This window comes from Cervus elaphus, chromosome 25 (genome assembly GCF_910594005.1).
Source record: "Cervus elaphus chromosome 25, mCerEla1.1, whole genome shotgun sequence".
Taxonomy (NCBI): Eukaryota; Metazoa; Chordata; class Mammalia; order Artiodactyla; family Cervidae; genus Cervus; species Cervus elaphus.
In genome coordinates this window covers 65,495,174-65,515,725 of record NC_057839.1, presented here as the reverse complement: position 1 = coordinate 65,515,725, position 20,552 = coordinate 65,495,174, and the positions used below count along the sequence as shown (strand labels likewise).

At 47.4% G+C, this 20,552-nt stretch overlaps 1 protein-coding gene across 3 annotated transcripts in view; it reads left to right on the top strand.

Moving 5' to 3' along the window:
* Positions 1 to 20,552, top strand: part of ADCY2 (adenylate cyclase 2) — a 442,181-nt gene that overhangs the window by 400,925 nt on the left and 20,704 nt on the right. For 2 of the 3 annotated variants that reach the window (XM_043887179.1, XM_043887178.1), the window contains exons 19-20: positions 3,160 to 3,244; positions 6,732 to 6,890. In XM_043887179.1, the coding sequence (XP_043743114.1) occupies positions 3,160 to 3,244; positions 6,732 to 6,890 (244 nt within the window). Of the gene's footprint in view, positions 1 to 3,159; positions 3,245 to 6,731; positions 6,891 to 18,540; positions 18,688 to 20,552 lie in introns of all 3 variants that reach the window. The other variant, XM_043887177.1, reaches the window with a different exon arrangement.

Genomic DNA, 20,552 nt, shown 5'->3' with positions numbered 1-20,552 from the left:
CCCAGTCAACTAGACATTGCCAGAAGACAACCCGGAATCTTATTCTGTCTGTGCTGATGTCCCCCGCATGCTGCCTACTCCTCTTCCTCCCAGTCTACCCTGCATACAGTAAGAGCAAGGAACCCAGGAATGGACCTGTAGATGGAAAAATTCTTCCTTCAAACCTCAGGAGCCCAACAGCCCTGTCCTGTGAATGGCCCACGTGGGAGAGATGGGCTCTGATCAGAGTCGGCAGTTCTTTGGGGCTGGATGAATCAAAGAAATTTTTGAGAAATCTAAATGAAATCCAAGACAGCAGGTTACAGTTCTTTCTAGTTGACCAAGAACATCAGAAAGAAACAAAGCATCTGTGTATCGGTACCCAAGTCTGTCTCATAGGCTGTGTTGCACACCATTATTTCAGAGGTCCACTGAGTTCTGCACTTTCCAATGCACTGCCCAGTCCAGCAATGAGTCTTCCCTTGTGTGGTTTTCTCCAAGTCCACACTGCCACCTGCCATAATTCCTCACTAAGGCTCAGGATCTGGGAGATATGTAGAGAATGTCATTTCTACTCCTAAACCAATGTTTACATGCGTTAGTGTGAGGAGTCCCGTTAAAGGATTTTTCCCTCTAGATTGCTTGCATGTATTCTCTGCGTGATTATCTGAAAACCCAGCCAGCCCCAAGCTGCATAAAGAGGGTCTTACTGCCTCTCCATCAGTGAGAAGGATCAGAGATGGCTCTGTATGGGTGGGGAATCTGTTCCCTTATCTGGGGATTCCCTGGGGACCTAAGCTCCGGTTGGTTGCATTGATGAAGCTGCTGTAAGATCCTGACCTCAGAGTTAACATTTTACTCTCGGTTTAGGTTTACAGGGTGATAGATGAAACAGTGGTGGACAGTGTCCTAGCAGTTTTCTCGGACTCCTAGAATTGTAAAGTAGTAGAGTGCCCGTGAAGCAACATGAAAATTAAAAACGGCCCACACCAGCTTCTTGGGCAGTGTTGGCTGTGTTGTACTACTTTTTTTTTTTGACCGAGTTGTGAGGCTTATGGGCCCTTAATTCCCCCACCAGCGATCAAACCCAAGCCCCAGCAGTGATAGCACCAGAGCCCTAACCTCTGGACCACCAGGGAATTCCCTGCGCCACTTTTATTAGCTGGTCAGGATCCTGTCAGTATCCTTCCCAGCTGGCTCAGATGGTAAAGAATACGCCTACCTACCTATCTGACCCAGGAGACCCGGGGTCAATCCCTGGGTCAGGAAGATCCCCTGGAGAAGGGAATGGCAACCCACTCCAGTATTCTTGCCTGGAGAACTCAATGGACAAAGGAGCCTGGCCGGCTACAGTCCATGGGGTTGCAAAGAGTCAGACATGACTGAGCAACTAAAATAAAAAATCCTGTCTGTGTAGCCAATATGGTGGGGGGGGGGGGGTGGCGGGGAGTATGAATTTAAAAGTCACTGAGGTCTGCATTGTTTATAAACATCCGCTCCCCACAGTCACTTCAACTGTTCCATTAGACACAGATACCACGGGCTCACAAAAGATCTTCATTTCTTGACCGTCTGAGCCACCAGGGAAGCAACTTTGGATCTTCATTTCTTAAAATCAGTCCTAGTGAGACAAGAAAGTGACATTTCTCAGCCTACTTCATTCCCAGACTGAAACTGGTGACCTTCTTATGGCTGTTGAGCTCAAAATTTTTTTTCCAGCCACAGTTGGATTCAGGAGGAGGAAGGAGACCTGAGTACAAGCATAGCCTTTCTGGAGAGTTCTCTGAGGTCCGACACCCATCAGCCACTGAGACTGGAGATTCTGTCTCCTCTTTTCTACCAGAATCTGTCTGTCATTCTGCTAATGAAATTCACCAGCCTGCATTCTCTTATCTTTCTCTCTAGCTTCCTCGCTCCATTCCCTTCTTTATCACTGCATAGTTAATACTAAACATCGTGAGTGCCATTTATAAAGTGCTTCCTGTGCGTCAGGCTCTGTGCCAGGTAAATCAGTATTTGACTTAATGACCAAGACACAGCCTATATGATGGGCATCAGTACCCACTTTGGCTGATGAGGAAGGTGAAGTTTGGAGGAGTTTATCCCAGGTGCCAAGTTCACTAGAGCAGGGGAGCCATGATTCCATCCTGGGTTACTTACTTCAAAGCCCACCTACACTCTTGGGTACTTGATCAATTTCTCTTATGTCATCAGCCCTTGAATCTTCTATGGAGAAAGAGGAAAATCTCACTGCCAGTTCAACTCACAAGTGGAAACTGATGACCTGATATTTACATTTGATTAAATACAGGCTATGCTGTTTATGTGACATGATGTCCATACTTATCAACTTTTCTTTCTCAAGTCTCATTTACTGTGTCAGCTTCTGTAAGATTCCCCTGGGGTATCAAGTAGATTTCTCCTTGTTTGCTGAACTTGTCAGGGATTCTCCCAGAAAACAGAACCTTTATGTTGACACAAGAAAATGGACTATCACACATGCCAAGTAGGATGTGTTTGTGGTCATTGCCTACAAGATTGTGGTAAGGATGGAGGGCTCCAGCCAGCATGGTAAAAGCTCTTGGGGAAGTGGGCCAGGAACTTGATGGGACAGTGGGCTAGGGGTGTCCATCTGTGTTATAGCTTTGTGATACAAAACCCCGTGGAAGGAGGAAGAAGAATCAACACCTGCCAGAAAGCTGTATGAGCATGTATTATTCCTTAGTCCGAGTGGCTTATAGAAATTAAGTTTCCTACTTCATTTTTTTATCTCCTATGATTATTCATTCCTAGTATACTGTCTCTTTCTGCAAATAATTACTAAAAAAAATACAAATCATATAATCAGACTATCCATATTGATCCCAGAAGTAAAAAGAAAATATTACAAATATTCTGTTATTCTTTTATATTTGCTAGAGCTTGGTATAAAATAAGAAATCTATGTTCATTTGGAAGATTTTTTCTTTTACTGAGCTCTCAAAATAAGAATTATTTTGTTTTCTCTTGATGCAATCTGGGTTTGCAAATATATTTAAAATGGGTGTGTGTGTGTGTTTGGTTGATTGGTGTAAAATGTAGACAGGCTTTAGAGATTCTGAAATTTGTTGATGCATGAATTCTCAGTCCTGTGTGTATGTTGTTTTCTTGTATTGTTCTCGTCTGTTTGTTTCTTAATAGACCAGGCATTTGGAAAGACCTAAAGACCATGGGCTCAGTATCTCTCTTTATATTTTTCATCACACTGCTTGTTCTGGGCAGACAGGTAAGAAGCGTGTTTCTTCTATAACTTCTCTAAAGTGTTGTATTAATAATACTTTGCTCCTGCACAATGCTGTTGCTTTCATGCAAACAAGTGTTGAAGCGTCAGCAGCAGCATCTCATCACAAGAGAGAAGCAGGCAGCACAAGGTGCGTGTGCTTGGATGTAGACATTAGGAAAAGGTCTCTCATTGCTTCCCAGAGAGGCAGACTTTGTGAATGGTAAAAATGTGAGTCAGTGAATTTCCCATGAAGTCTCAAAATAAATATGTAGGTTTTGTAAGCCTACAAAAGTATTCCCTCAATAGCTGACATTAACTGGGAAAATGTCCCTTGCCTGGGGGTTTCATCTGCATTTCAGAAGGTATTTCTTCTTTTTCTTTGAAGTGGTTATTAACTATCCTTGCTGTCACTTACAGTTATCCCTAGAAGTATGGTCCCCTGTTCAAAACTTTTGTTTTGTAATACAAATGAAATGTCCTTCTCAGGCTCTGTGCCCGCTTCTGGCCTCCCAGTGGAGCCTGTGGGTACAGTATTCTTTCTCTGCCTGCAAACAAGGACAACCACCCCAAAACTAAAAAGCATCCCATACAGGTAACTCTACCTCAACCAACGTTTGTTTTAAGTTCTTTGATGGATAGCATGAAACAGAGAAGTGGTTTACCTGGAGATAACCAAGGAAAAGGCAAGGCCAATTAAATTATATGCACACCTCTAAGCAGTAAAGTTATATGAGAGTCAGACCGTCAACTGGGGAGTGTGGGTCCAGCTTCCATTTCTCACCAGGAAGACGCTATTAATAATCTCACGGTCAGGGCAGAGACCAGGCCGGAGACAGTCAGTGCAGCACCTAGGGACGCCATCCATCCTCTGCCGTCTTCCTGGAGCCCACAGCACAGCCCTCCGCAGTCTCTGGAGCACTCCACTGTGGTCCTGATGCAGAGCTGAGAAGACCTGGGTCCCCTCCTCGCCCACACCTCTGTTCCTGGCACATGCTTGGCTCTGCCTTCTCGGGCAGTTTCTCCTGCTAGAATGATCACTCAGATTGCTTTACAGCAATACATTTTCATTACCTAGAATCAAATTGAATTCTCCCAACCTTTTTATTGATCACTGAGAAAATACATGGGAAATGCCACCACACAAATGTTGAATCCCACGGCTGCTCACTGATCAGTCCCTCTCTGAATGATTTAAGATAAATAGTCACAAGTCTGCAGTGTTAGGACCAGGCATTCATTTACTGTTGTCAGGATAGTGCTGACAACAGTTTCCTTTTTTTGTCACAAATGCAGTGATAATATGCACGTCTGGAAGCCTAAAGGCTTACTACTCCCTGCAAGATCAATGGTGTTCACAATTATTCTTTCAGTTCAGTTGCTCAGTCATGTCCAACTCTTTGTGACCCCATGCTTTGCAGCACCCCAGGCTTATTCTTTAACCAGCACCAAAGATTCACCATGGGGAGCCAGGAGGCTGATCTTCAGTCCAGAATCATTAGGTGAATGATTTACCAAGGTCCGAAGTCTTCGGGGATAACAAGCACTGTGAAGTCTGTGACACAGGGCTTCTGCATCCGCTTCAGGAAATGCAGCTGTATTATAAACATATGATGTTTGAAATAAGGTTTTCAAGTGCCATAAGAATTCATGGCCTCAGAGTTATTTCTTCTCTGAATATGTTTTAAAAAATAGCACAGACACTTTGCAACTTATTTCGTTATTATTTGTCCTGATGGCTCCCCTGCCCTATGACCATCTTTCTGGAAATGATCACCATGTACGTGCTTTCTAAGAAAATGATTATGCTAAGTATCGCTCTAGGCATCTCAAAAACCTTAGTGAAGAAATAACAAAGTCCTAGACAAGAGCAACAGTACGACTCTCTGTAGTGAAATCTAGTTTGTGATAGAAATGCAAGCCAACCAAGGACCTCTTGAAAAAAGAAAGCTCCCCTGTATTTCACCTGAGTTTATAGGGCAGCACCCTGCCATCAAGGGTCTGCATCGTAGGTGGGCTCAGTCAGGTTATGGGACCAGGTAGTGGCAACCTGATGCCTGATAGTGAAGCCAAGGTCCTTGTATGAGAGGGTTGAGCATCCCTGGATGCTCAAACATACACAAATTGGGCTTGCTGCCTGCCTAAACTGACTTCTTGGCTTCTCTCATGTTTCATTTTTCTCTGATCTTCAACCCATGTCTTCTCAAAGCCACCAGCATAGGTTGCTTCTGTCATTTTAGTTTAAAACCAGCCACACCACTAATTTGCTCCCCCCTCAAAAAAATCCATGTAAATAATCTATTCTCCAAGTGAGAGGCCTTTTCTACTACATACATAGCATGGTTTCCATAAATACAGAATGTGGGGAAATGTGACAGTAATGTAAAAAACTTTTAAAATATCTCTTGTAATCTTTTTTTAAAAATGCCTCCCCAGAGGAAGAGGAGTAATTTTTGTGTATATCATGTATAGTTTGAATCAAACCTAATTTCAGTGAATGATCATTGTTCATTCATACTTTGAAATGTAATTTTTTTTTAAATTGCCATCTGTGCCTGAGTGTTTTATTTTGTGCCATCACTGGTATATCTAATCAAACCCATAAAACAAACTCCCTCCATTTAGTTCTTCTTGGCGTTTATTTGTCAGTATCTGTGCTGAAATATGCTCTATTATTTAGGCCCTTCTGTTATAGGAAGATTATTCAAGGTTATTTCATTATATGAAATTGTATACATCAGAGCAGACACAAAATGATGCCAAACCAAAGAGATCCTGTGACAGTAATTGAGCCTCTCTATTTCTACAATGTTAATAACAGCTGGTTTTCAAAAACCTTGAATTTTAATACATTATAAGCATGAACGCGTATGTTTTTACCAGCAGGCACCATCTTAATTAAATGCTATCAAAATGAACTTTTGTCTAAATATAATGTCATTCTCTCAGTACAGTGCAGCCCCAAATGGAAAAACACTTACTTTTCAATGAACACTTAATTACATAATTTGTGGTAGAGGAAAACTGATTTTCAGAGATTAAAGGCAAACCGCCACAAATGAACACTATTATTTTTTAAATGCAAATCATGAAATGCACTCTACTAATGTATTTTCCAATTTTCATTTATTCATTATTTATATTCTATCATGCCTCATTTCAAAAAATAATTCAAGCCACCTTTTATTAATATAACTGTGTAAGAAGCTTTTATGTCATCTTTTTTTTTTTTCTTTCAAGCCTCCTGGATAACTATTTTCTCTGTTCGTGAGGCTGGTTCCTTCTCAAATTTGCATTTTTGCATATCCGCATTAGAGGGTGAATGAGAGACAATTGGGTTAAATAGAGGGTTTGGTAGGGAGGATGACAATTCTGTTTGGGGGCGTTCTTTTTTAGATTTTGTCTCATTCTTTTTATTTTCTCTTTAAAACCTCCACTCTCTGGCAGGACAAGATGCCTATTGTTTCTTTACCTCTGTGTCCTCTTGTAACAGAATGAATATTACTGTAGGTTAGACTTCTTATGGAAGAACAAGTTCAAAAAAGAGCGGGAGGAGATAGAAACCATGGAGAACTTGAACCGAGTGCTGCTGGAGAACGTGCTTCCTGCGCACGTGGCTGAGCACTTCCTGGCGCGGAGCCTGAAGAATGAGGTCAGAGAGGCGGGGCTGGTGGGAAGAGGCGGGGCTGGTGAGGAGAGGCAGGGCCATGGAGAGGAGAGGCGGGGCCATGGAAGGAAGAGGAGGGGCCATGGAGGGGAGAGGCGGGGCCATGGGGAGGATAGGCGGGGCCATGGAGAGGAGAGGTGGGGCCATGAAGGGGAGAGGAGAAGCCATGGAGGGGAGAGGCGGGGCCATGAAGGGAAGAGGAGGAGCCATGGAGGGGAGAGGCGGGGCCATGGGAAGAGGCGGGGCTGATGAGGAGAGGCGGGGCCATGGAGAGGAGAGGCGGGGCTATGGAGGGGAGAGGCGGGGCTGGTGGGAAGAGGCGGGGCTGGTGAGGATAGGCGGGGCCATGGAGAGGATAGGCGGGGCCATGGAGAGGAGAGGCGGGGCCATGGAAGGAAGAGGAGGGGCCATGGAGGGAAGAGGCGGGGCCATGGAGGGAAGAGGAGGGGCCATGGAGGGAAGAGGTGGGGCCATGGAGAGGAGAGGCGGGGCCATGGAGGGGAGAGGCGGGGCTGGTGGGGAGAGGCGGGGCCATGGAGGGGAGAGGCAGGGCCATGAAGGGAAGAGGAAGGGCCATGGAGGGGAGAGGCGGGGCCATGGGGGGAAGAGGCGGGGCCATGGAGGGAAGAGGTGGGGCCATGAAGGGAAGAGGAAGGGCCATGGAGAGGAGAGGTGGGGCCATGAAGGGAAGAGGAGGAGCCATGAAGGGGAGAGGCGGGGCCATGGGAAGAGGCGGGGCTGATGAGAGGCGGGGCCATGGAGAGGATAGGCGGGGCCATAGAGAGGAGAGGCGGGGCTATGGAGGGAAGAGGCGGGGCTGGTGGGGAGAGGTGGGGCCATGGAGGGGAGAGGAGGGGCTGACGAGGAGAGGCAGGGCTCAGATGTATAAGATACCACGCGCGTTCCTAGGAAATGTTCACTGAGGGTTGGAAGGGAATGAGGGATCAAGAAACCTATGGATGAAAAAAAAAAAAAAAAGAAACCTATGGATGGATGAACTTGTTAATAGAGAAGCTGAACCTTGATGACACTGATGTACAGAGCCACAGAGTGAGAAGGCTTGGAACAGTATTTTTCTATTAAAAAAAAAAAAACAACTATTTGTCAATAATTAAAGTTGACGTTGAGACGAACTTGCCTCATGGCAGGGGAGGGACCAGACCTTATCACTCTAGTCTGTCTGGAAGTGTGCTGGGCGTGGTCAGCCAGTCCAGGGGCCCCATTCACTTCCCTATTTCTCCTCCCGATGTTTTCTGCGTTCAGTAGGTTATTCGGCAACTCATTTGCTTGTGGGTCACAGATAATGAAATCATTGTATCTATTAAGGAGAAAGCATCTGTTTTCTTAGCAATATAAGAGCTTTGTCTATATGTCTCGCTGTCGGTTCTGTCTGTAAATTCAGCAGGTACCTAAGGTTACCCCTGCCCTGTGGTCAGGCCGGTGCTGGGCCTGGCGGGCCACAGTCCATGGGCTTGCAAAGGGTCAGACATGACTGAGTGACTGAACAACAGCTACTACTGTGTGCCAGGCCAGTGACCCTTCTGTCCCTAGTGTGTCTTGGTGCTCCCAAGATGGGGATGACATTTTCTCCAAAGTTACCTCATCATGGCACTATTTTAATAATTTAAGAACACACACAGAGTCATCTACAGCCTTCACCACCCCCATGGGCTCCATGGGGAAGGCTGCAGAGTGGGCTTGAACCTTGGACCAGGTGCCATCTCGCTGCGAACGCAATTTGGGAACTTTTCCAGGACCAAGTAGGAATCAGCATACTTCAATGAGACCAGCTCTGGACTTCGTTGCCTAGTTTGTCATATCAAGAAGGTGAATTCCTGGGGGGGTGAGGGTGGCCCCGTTCATGTCCACATTCTGCCTGTGTGCACATGAACCTGACCTAGGCAGTGAAATGATTTTCCCTGCAGACAGTCTGCACCCATTCACCAAGCACCCAGCTTATTCCTTCATCCAGGGAACATACTCCTGACCCAGGCCAGGTGCAGCCCTGTAGGAAAACAAACAGGAGCTCAGTGTCAAAGTTTTACAAACTCTCATTGCCACAGAAAACTCCGAGTTCCCTCACCACATGTTAGGAGTCTCTAGTTTTTGCTTAGGAACCCCTGCTCTCCTAGGCATCATTCAATTTGCTCTGTCTAGCTGCCGACCTGACTTTGCTCCAAGAGGCTAGAGCTACACACGTTGAATCTTAAATCGGGGGCATGAGGCCAATGAGACTGTCCTTGAAGTGATTTCATTCTGCATAGCCCTGGGCTGCAAAAGGTGTGTGCTCAGTCATGTCCAACACTGTGCGACCCTATGGACTATAACCTGTCGGGCTCCTCTGTCCGTGGGACTCTCCAAGCAAGAATACTGGAGTGGGTTACCGTGCCCTTCTCCAGGGGATCTGCCTGACCCAGGGATTAAAACTGCGTCTCTTTCATCTGCTGCATTGGCAGGTGAATTTTTTACCAACTGTGCATCTGGGGCTGCAAAAGTCTCTGTACTTCATTAGACAACACAGAACACCCCTGGGCTGTGACTTTCCACATTTTATTGCCAGTTTTTGTTGGTTAGGTAAATATTGGGCGGGGGGAGCGGGGGTGGGAAGCTACTCAAGCAGCCACTGTAACTGTTGGGGACTAAAAAATTCCCTGGCCATCCAGTGATTAACACTCCGTGTTTCCACTCCCAGCGGCATGGGTTCAATCCCTGATCAGGGGACTAAGATCCCAAATGCAATGAGGCCAAAAAAAATTACAGGGAAGCCTGTCAGGCTAAAGATCAGATAGGTAATGAAGGAGGTTCTTTTGCTACAATACTCGTGGAGAATCCTGAATGCAGAAGAGAGCACGCAGAATGAGGCTAAAGGAGAAGGAGAGCCTCTAGCTCCCTGCCTAAAGGATTTGAGAGCTCCCATCGTGAATCTCTTTTCCAAGAAAAGGTCATTGGAAAAGACCCTGATGCTGGGAAAGATTGAGGGCAAGAGGAGAAGGAGGAGACAGAAGATGAGATGGTTGGATGGCATCACTGACTCATTGGACATGAATTTAAGCAAACTCTGCGAGATGGTGAAGGACAGGGAAGCCTGGCAGGCTACAATCCATGAGGTCGCAAAGAGTTGGACATGACTTACTGACTGAACAACAACAATAATCATGAACCTCATAAGGGAGGGTTTTGTTTTCTGGGTTTTCCCCTGTGTTATAGAAAAACCAGAATGAACTTTGTGGCCAACCCAGTAACACGGTTATTATAAAGAGATTCCTTAGAGTGCATAGCAAACTCCTGCCCTGTCCTCTGACTTCCCTACGGATGGGCTGGCTGCCTGACTTCCGTTGGAAGACAGATGACTCTTCCTGGTCCTCAATTGACTTCATCCCTGGGCAGAACAGCCCACTTCCCTGACCCAGGGGATGTCTCATCGTAAGCTTGTGATCCTGGGCCAGGCAGGCTGAGGTTGTCGGACCTGCTGCAGCTAAACAGGGATGGGGTCTGTGCTGTTTAACAGTGTGGATATGGTCCAGGCTTCTGGCCTGTCCTTGGTGTCAAGGCCAAATAGATGCCCCCTGTGTGTGATAGAGCTCTCGCCCCTTCCCCACTGTGACCCCGCCCCCAAGCTTCCCTGAGGGGAAGTGCTGACGCTTGTTGAACATGCAGACTCTGGAACAGGACCATTCTGGGGGGTTCCAGACCCAAACTGGGCAAGGCAGAGCATAGCCAATGCTGGGACCAGAGAAGTCCCTAACCCAAGAGCAGGGCTTCCCCAAATGAAGGATCGCCCAGGGTGCCAGCTATACATGCCCTTCCCCGGCCCCAGGGCCACTTTCCTCTCCTGCAGGGTCCCACTTGGCCACTGACAGCAAAGCTCTTGTCCCAGGCCTGGCCCTTCTTAGCTGCTGGACTCAGGCTCCATCCTCACAGAGGCTATAACTAATTTCCAAAGCAGTAATTGATGCAAAACTTTTAGAGCTGTGTCTGGCATGCAGTAAACACTCAATCTTAGTTACCTTTCAAGCAAATATCCCAAACTTAACACAAAACTTGAGAACCATTGCCTCCTGGAATTTATCCAAATCTGTCCAGAGAGGCGGCTACCCTACAGCTTTTCAAGGTTGGACCAGAGTGGACAGTAAAACAAACATCATCACTCTGCCCCTATGCAAAAGCATCACCTCCTTAGCTCCATTTCCTCGGGGCAGGCTGAACACTCACAGCTTCTGAATGTAGAGCCCCGACCAAGTCTGAGCTTCTCAGGCCATTCAGTGGTTAAAAAAAAAAAAAAAATCTGCCAGTGCAGTAGAGGCAGATTTGATCCCTGGGTTGGGAAGATCCCCTGGAGGAGAGCATGGCAACCCATGAGTATTCTTGCCTGGAGAATCCCATGGACAGAGGAGCCTGGCGGGCTACAGTCCACACCATCACACAGAGCCCAACACGAGTGAAGCAACTTAGCACACTTGCATGAAGGTGGGAGTGTATCTTTCAGTTCCACAATAAATATTAATACTCCATGGTGTTCTGGAACATTCCTTGGAAACATCACCTATGACTTTGGCTAAGACCTGTGTTTTTTGGGCTTCAAAATCACTGCAGATAGTGAATGCAGCCATGAAATTAAAAGACGCTTACTCCTTGGAAGGAAAGTTATGGCCAACCTAGACAGCTTATTAAAAAGCAGAGACGTTACTTTGCCAACAAAGGTCCATCTAGTCAAAGCTGTGGTTTTCCCAGTAGTCATGTATGGATGTGAGAGTTGGACTAAAGAAAGCAGAGCACCAAAGAATTGATGCTTTTGAACTGTGGTGTTGGAGAAGACTCTTGAGAGTCCCTTGGACTGCAAGGAGATCCAACCAGTCCATCCTAAAGGAAATCAGTCCTGAATATTCATTGGAAGGACTGATGTTGACGCTGAAACTCCAATCCTTTGGCTACCTGATGCGAAGAACTGACTGATTTGAAAAGATCCTGATGCTGGGAAAGATTGAAGGCAGGAGGAGAAGGGGACGACAGAGGATGAGATGTTTGGATGGTATCACCGACTCAATGAACATGAGTTTGGGTAAACTCCGGGAGTTGGTGATGGACAGGGAGGCCTGGCGTGCTGCAGTCCATGGGGTGGCAAAGAGTCAGACACGACTGAGCAACTGAACTGAACTGAACTGAACTGAAGACCTGTGTTAACAAAGAGCCTTTTGATTCTCCACATGCCATATGCACATGCAGACAAAACTCGTCTCCCTTCAGAAGTACAGAGTAAAGAATGATTTAATGACAGTAATCCCCAAAAGATTTTGCTTTTGGTTTAAGACTGTTCACTGCACCTGTGCCCCAGGTCTGTGCCAGAGAGCTGCTGTGTCCAGCCTTGCAGGCTCTTCTTCTCCCCTCCCCCAGGGCACCGGTTTCCCGAAAGGCATTCCAAGGTTCTCCACCAGCTGCTGACCGTCCTGGCCAGGTCTGAACCCTCAGGCCATTCAGAGTCTGGACCGAGCTCCATGCACCCAGACGGAGCCCACAGGTTTACAAAGCCTTGCCCCAGACTGCTGCGCTGTGGCAGGAGCGGGGCTGAGAGGTCCCTTGAATAGACCTCCTGGCCGGCTCCCATCACTTGTTGAAAAGACCGCATTTTCTCCTCAGTTGCCCCTTCACCAAGTCCCCAGTGCTTAGGGTTGTGTGTGATTTTTGAGCCAGGCAGCCTCACTGTGAGAGAGCTGAGGCTTGACCAAAACCAGATACAGGGGCTTCCCTGGTGACTCAGTGGTTAAAAAAAAAACCGCCTGCCAATGCAGGAGACACGGGTTCGAACCCCAATCTGGGAGGATCCCACATGCCTCGGAGCGACTAGGCCCGTACACCACAACTACCGAGCCCGTGCTCGAACCACAGGCCCCACAGGAAGCCCCGGAACCACAGCCACTGAAGCCGCAAGCCTCAGAGCTTGTGCTCTGCGATAGGAGAAACCAGCGCGCTGAGAAGCCCGTGCACAGCTCGAGACTGCGCCCTGCTCGCCACAACTAGAGAAGTGCCCGGGCAGCGGCGACAACACAGCACAGCCAAAAAGAAATTAATTTAATTAAAAAAAACAAGACACAGATGTCGCTGTGGGTGCAGGGCGGGAGGGTGAGGAGGTCGCCAGTCAGGCAAAGAGCTCCCCCTTCTCAGTTATCTACCCCGTCTCAACACCCAGGCAGCTCCCTCCACCTGCTCCTTGCAGTCAGACTGGAAAACCACAGGGGCTGAGAGATGCTCCTGTGCTTTTAATGACCTGACTCCCCTGAAGACTTCAGACACAAGCGGACAGCTGGGGAGCCGGCATGCTGAGCATTAAAACACAGGCCACCTTTCACCTCCTTGGAAACATCACCTATGACTTTGGCTAAGACCCGTGTTTTGGGGGCTTCAAAATCACTGCAGATAGTGAATGCAGCCATGAAATTAAAAGACGCTTACTCCTTGGAAGGAAAGTTATGGCCAACCTAGACAGCATATTAAAAAGCAGAGATGTTAGTTTGCCAACAAAGGTCCATCTAGTCAAGGCTATGGTTTTCCCAGTAGTCATGTATGGATGTGAGATTTGGACTAAAGAAAGCTGAGCATAGAAGAATTGATGCTTTTGAACTGTGGTGTTGGAGAAGACTCTTGAGAGTCCCTTGGACTGCAAGGAGATCCAACCAGTCCATCCTAAAGGAAATCAGTCCTGAACATTCATTGGAAGGACTGATGTTGACGCTGAAACTCCAATCCTTTGGCTACCTGATGCGAAGAACTGACTGATTAGAAAAGACCCTGATGCTGGGAAAGATTGAAGGCAGGAGGAGAAGGGAACGACAGCGGATGAGATGTTTGGATGGCATCACCGACTCAATGAACGTGAGTTTGGGTAAACTCCGGGAGTTGGTGATGGAGAGGGTGATGTTTCACACAGGAGGTGAAAGGTGGGTACATCTCCTCCAAGCTGTGGCCTGAGTCAGCAAGAGAAAGTGCTGGTCCCAGACTCTGAAGCCCAAGCTTGTGGCAGTCGTGACCATCTTCCAGGGCGCGCCGAGCAGACGTCTTCACACCTGGGCAAACGCTGCCCCAACCACACTTTGCTCTCCTGATCTCTGCTCCCCTCTCCTCTCCAGCTAGACTCTAAGCTCCTTAGGGAAGGGCTCGTGTTGTCCATCTCTGTGTCCCTCATACCTGGTGTGAAGCCTGGCTTGCAGCAGGCCCCCCTGAGGGCTGTGTGTGCACGTGCCCATGTGTCTATACAACAGATGCTAAAGTGAATACCAGCCCATGACACCAAGAGACAGGAGGACCCATATCCCAAAGGGAGTGCTGCACAACTCTCGACCCTTCACTCCCAGGCACACCAGGGTTGGGGGAGGGATTGGAGGCAGAATGTAGTGAGCAGTGAGCACCCTCCACAAAGGATGTGAGAAATCCTCTCTTCACGACTGGACCAAAATGACCACTCAGCCTGATGCGAAGAACTGACTCGTTGGAAAAGACCCTGATGCTGGGAAAGATTGAAGGAGGGAGGAGAAGGGGACGACAGAGGATGAGATGGTTGGATGGCATCACCGACGCGATGGACACGAGTTTGAGTAAGCTCTGGGAGTTGGTGATGGACAGGGAGGCCTGGCGTGCTGTAATCCATGGGGTCGTAAAGAGCTGGACACGACTGAGCGACTGAACTGAGTGACAGCCTAGGAAGTGTGCCTTAGACTTGTGTCTCTGAGTGGTCCTGGGGCAGCAGTGCCATCTAGGGGGCACAGATGCCTGGTGGGTTCCTGATGGGTGGGTGTGGCAGGGGCGGGGAGGCGGGGCTGATGGGAGTGACCGGGCCAAGAGAGTTGGAGGGCTGCAGATGGGGACTCTGGAGGTTGGGAGGGCAGAGCGTGCTGAATGTCTCCAGGGAGCCAGCAAGAGAAAGACAGTTGGTGTGGGGTCATTTTAGATCCTGTTTGGAAAAGCTGCTTTCAGGTCCCAATAGAGAAGCTAGAAGAATAACTAGAAAGCCTGGGGCGAAGAGAGTAATCAGGACTAAGAGGGGAGGATGTGGTCCACATTAAGGGAACCTGGGCAGGATGTCCCGTGATCAGGGAAGTGATGGGGTGTCTTCAAATAACCCAAAGAAATGGCCACCAGGTTTAAGTTCATGTTTTTAGTTTGAGGAACTGTGATGTAGTTAATGGGACACGTTCCTTCTCCAGCAGACACTTCTTTCTTTCCTCATTCTCCACCCCTGGGTGCTTTGGAAAACCTGACTAGTCATTTGGGGAGGGGTCAGAGCAGAAACATGAGGAGCAGAGAGAGAGAAGCCAACCGTGCATTCTTCCCACTCTGCAGACACCCTCCCCCAGGAGGCCCACACTGGGGAAGGAGAAAGACAGACATCCCAGGGGGATCCGAGTTCTGACTTCTCATTGTATTGGATACTTAAATTATTGATGACAGGACCCATGTTACCTGAGAATAGCAAGAAGAGTCATGGAGTTAGCCCAAGTTTTCATCTAGAGTTAGGGAAAAAAAAAAACTAAATCTCACTCAATAAACTGTAAAGGACATCAGGCGCAGAAGTGCAGTTGCTTTATGATGGTTTTTCTGTAACTTGAGCTTGTTCAGCAGAATGGTGACATTTGAGTGAATGTTGAAATAGCATCTAAGCTTACCATTCCAAAGCTCAGCAAGATTCTTTTTGGCAGCTGTGTGCTGGACCAGGGTCACCCGTGCTAGACCCTGAATTCCAAAATCTCCTCCAAGGCTTTCCACCTGCCCTACCCTCACCCCAGGTCCTTTGGAAGGATACGATAAGCTTAGGTCACCAGCCAATCTGGCTCCAAGCCCAACCCAAAGACCTGAAGGAATCTGTCTTGAGTGTAGGGTATGGTTCTAAAACCTGCAAGTTTCATTAGCTCTAGTGAATTTGTAAAGCTTCCCATCTGCCAAGTTCCCCTAATTCTTAAGAATAGCCCTGTGGGAACCCTGAGTCGGGAACTAGAGAGTCAGGGATCCCCCACTCACCGTTGGTATTTCCTCGGAGGCTCCAAGTGACCCATTTGTCAAAAGAGGGTGAGTAAGCAGTTTGCAGTCCCAGTCTCCAACAGCACTTATAGCCTGCGGAGCGCCAGACCAGGATTCCAGAGATTAATAGTCCTCGTTTCTAAGCCAGTGGGAGCCTTGGTGTCCTGAACCGACAATTCCTGAACTAACAATTCATCATTTGTCCTGTGATTCTTAATCAAGGCTGCACAACAGGATAACCCATGGAGCTTTACAAAAAGATGTGCATCCTCAGAGCACGCCCCAGGGGCAAGGTTCAGTTGGTCATGGGGAGGCCTGGGTGTCACCTTCTTGAAAGTCTCATTGATGACTCTCCCAGGCATTCCTATGGAAGACTATGGAATAAGATGACCCATCAGACCCCTTCCAGCTCTAGCAACCTAGGTCTTCTGGGGCAAGAGTTCAGAGGACAATTTTGAGAGTGTCAACCTGAAGATATTTTATCAGACCTCAAACCAGTGCAGTTAAAATCATCCCTCGTTTCTGAACTGCCAGCCAGTTCAGTCTTGCATTTCCTTATCCCCCATCCCAGACACCTGAAAGAGCCCAAGGGAGAGGAGAAAGGCAAAGTGACATGACCTACAAGTGACTCAAGGCCCCATGCTTCCCCGAATTCAGGCAGCACAGTCTGTTGGTCATCATGAAATGCAGGGTAACATGTAAAGTGTAGCATTTATAAGAGTGACGTCTACGTCAGACTGGGTAACTGTGGCCTTGGGAAAGTAATGTAACAGCTCTGTGCCTCAGTTTCCTCATCTGTAGATTGAGAATAAAAATATCAGTTTCCTGGGATTGTTGTCAGGGGCAAGTTAATGATGGTAGAGTTCAGAGGGGTGCACGTCCTGCCATGCAGTGGGCATTCAGTCAGTGTTTGCGATTATCGTGTGTATTCTTGTCATCGTCATCATTCCCCAGAGGGTCACTTTGGCTGATGTCAGCAGACACCAGGGAAATGCAAGGTACAGAAAATATATCCTTGCCTTCCTTGATGTACTCCTTTTCATAAAGAGCAGGGAAGTCTGTGGAGCTTACACTACTTTTATGAAACTGGCATTTTTAACTAGAACAGGCTTCCAGGGGCTTTTCTCTCCCTGGTTACCTTGACACCCTGGCTTAGTCAGTGTTACTGCAACCTAAACCTGACAATCACACATGCCACAGATTATCTTCCCAGGATATGAATGTTCACAAAAACAACCTTTCAGAGAGAGGAAGTACAGGTCTCCACGAAGAGCCAACTTAACCATATTGAGAACAGAGTAGAAAAGGAAAGCCTTGACTCTGCTGTTCACATATCTTATACAGATTGTGAGACCGTAGCAGAAGGCATTACAGGATGGTAGGCCCTGGAAATAGGAAGGTGACAGAAGTCTAGCTTTCCCAGGAAGTGGTTGTGACTTGCCACGGGTCACCATTGCCCCAATATGTTCCTTGTGAGACCTCTATGGAGGAAGAATGATTTTTCTGAGAAGTCACCAAACTTTGGAGTTACAGTGCCGTCAGAGTGCCCACCCCCTGGTAATGGGTTCATCTGGGTGCCCCAGAGAGCAGAACACACTGGTAACAGTCATGCAGGGTGGATTCCCGTGCTCTACCGGCAAACAGGAAGTGCCAGTTGCTAGCTTTCTCCCCTCCGCTCAGGGGCCGCCATCTTGTTTAACAGACCTCTCCTCATGTTTCTTGGTGGAGTGTTTCCCATCATGCACTGCGCCCACATTGGCGCCTGGCTTTTCTGCCCATGTCAGGCCATCCAAGGGTCCCCAGGAGCCAGCACCAGTGGAAGAGCAGATCCTCGCCCCCCAGGACCGGCTCCTGCGCCCACGTGACAACCCTGTCTTTATGAAATCCCCACTGAACTTGAAGGTTTTGGTGTGTGTTGGGAAAATTATGGCAACGCCTTGAAACTGTGCTTACAAGACATTTTAATCGTGTCTGTGCGGGAAGAACTATGAGCCTCTATTTAAAAACAATGGGATATCATCTGTTCCTTTCAGGAGACACTAACGAGTAAAATTCACGATGCCCTCAATCCAAAGGATGACTTTCGGACAGTGTTGTAGTTTGGAAAATCATTTTGTTTCCCTTTAGTTGCTTAGAGAACATTTTTTTTTCCCTAAGCAAGAAGTCTATCAGTTCAGTTCAGTTCAGTCGCTCAGTCACGTCCAATTCTTTGCAACCCCACGAACTGCAGCACACCAGGCCTCCCTGTCCATCACCAACTCCTGGAGTCCACCCAAACCCATGTCCGTTGAGTCGGTAATGCCATCCAACCGTCTCATCCTCTGTCGTCCCCTTCTATGGTCTCTTGTAATTGTGTACGATAGAGATGGCAGAGAGGGGTAAACGGAAGGGCACCTCATACTCGCTGGTAGTGACAGTGGCGATGTGGTGGTGATGATTCTGAGCCTGTATCCAGCTCACCGGAAGCCTTCACCTGTGCCCAGTGGAAGGGGCCTGGGACGAGGGTGGGCTGGTGCAGCGGGCACTGGGCGATTTCTTTACCAGTCCTAACGTAAAGAAGCACTTGCACTGGGAGCGGGTTTGCTTGTTAAGTTCCCTAGTGCTCAGCAGTTCCTCTTCTCCTGGGCAGGAGTTATACCACCAGTCCTATGACTGCGTCTGCGTCATGTTTGCCTCCATTCCTGATTTCAAAGAATTCTATACAGAATCAGACGTGAACAAGGAGGGCTTGGAATGCCTTCGGCTCCTGAATGAGATCATTGCCGACTTTGATGATGTAGGTACTTAAGAGTTATCCTTCAGCCTAGATGGGAGGGGACCTGGGGGTGGTGAATGGATACATGTGTATACATGTATGGTTGAGTCCCTTTGCTGTCCACCTGAAACTATCACAACATTCTTAATCGTCTATACTCCCATACAAAATGCATGCTAAGTCACTCAGTCGTGTCTGGCTCTTAGCGACCCTGTGGACTATAGCCCCCAGGCTCCTGTGTCCATGTGATTCTCCAGGCAAGAATACTGGAGTGGGATGCCACGCCTCCTCCAGGGGATCTTCCTGACCCAGGGATCAAACCTGAGTCCCAGTACAAAATAAAAAGTTAAGAAAAAAAAAAAGATACCCTTGATGGGCAGAGGTGACCCCAGCCCCACACACTGACATTCCTGTGGACTGGCACATTTGAAGTTAGTCCAGTATCATGGCATATCTGAAAACTCATCCTTTGGCAAAATTGCTGGAGGTTGGCGTTAATTTTTTTGCTCTATTTAGGTTACTGACTAATATTGGTGAGGCAAACACATACTATTTATAAAGCTGATATGATTGCTAGGAACAACTACCAAAATCTGTTCAATAAAATACCTTTCTAGGGTGCCCATAAATTTTCTTGAAAGGCCTGAACTCCAAGGAAAATACTTTCCCATATCTTTATACATAAAAAAGATAATGAATATATTTATCATAGTGGATTATTGGCATGTCTTTCTGTACAGACTCCAAGGTCTCTGTCAGATATCAACTTGAAGTGTGCAGGGATGGCCTACTTTATTATTGAAAAAGCGATATGAATGCAGTGTAATGTATTTTAGAAAGGGCAAAGTCTATGTCTTAGATTTTGAAACAGATGTCATTTTTCAATTTTCTGCCTACCAAGCAAACAACGTGATTTGTTTTCTAGTAAGAACAAACAGACCCCTGATGTGAAAGATATGGATGCTACACCATTTTTAATAATATCATGCAAATATAGGAAAAATTGACAGCGGTGAACATAGGTTCATCATGATTAATGGGACTTTGAAATACAGTGATGAATGATGTAATAGGAAGGTTTCAGGCCAAACATCTAAATGTCTTAGGGACCTGTGCGTTTCTCTACTACCACTGTTGTTACCATGAGGTTGACCCAGGACTCATGGTGAAGTAATGACAACTAGAGGCTTCCACTGTTATGCTGGGTCCCTAGTGGAGACATAGGGGCATATTTCCTCCAGCTGCTCCTCTGTGAAATAAATATTCTTCAGCATTAGTGTCCTTGCATGTTTGATTGGCTCATAGAGATGTGATAAAGAGATTTGCTCACCTATCTCAGATTCTCTGACATGAATCCCCCTCTGAAAGCAGGAGTACAAAGGAAGGTTCTAGAAAGTGTTTCCAGCCTTCTGTCCCTGCCATTGTCCTGCTGAGCAGATACAGAACCTTCCAGAGTTTCCTTCATTTGCTCTCTCCATCCAGTCTTTCTCTTTCCTACCACTTATTTTTACCTTTCTTCCATTCCCACCCTAAGGCTTAATATAGTGGATGGGGAGGAGCCCAGTAAGAAACTGATTATTGGTGCCAGAAGCTGGGACAACAAAAAAAATAGGATCAGAGCTAATAGGAGGGGCCATTCTAGATCTTTATTCCCTCCACTCCGTTTTCAGAGGGCATAGGCCAATCCCTGGCCCTGCATGTTATGTGCTGGGCTGTGCTGAGTCCCTTCAGTCGTGACTCTTTTCAGCCCCATGGACTGTTGTCCCCAGGCTCTGTCCATGGGGTTCTCCAGGCAAGAGTGAATTGCCATGCCCTTCTCCAGCCCCAGCACTATAAGTAGTCATAAATTACCCTCACCATTCAGGGAAGACCTCACACTCTGAATC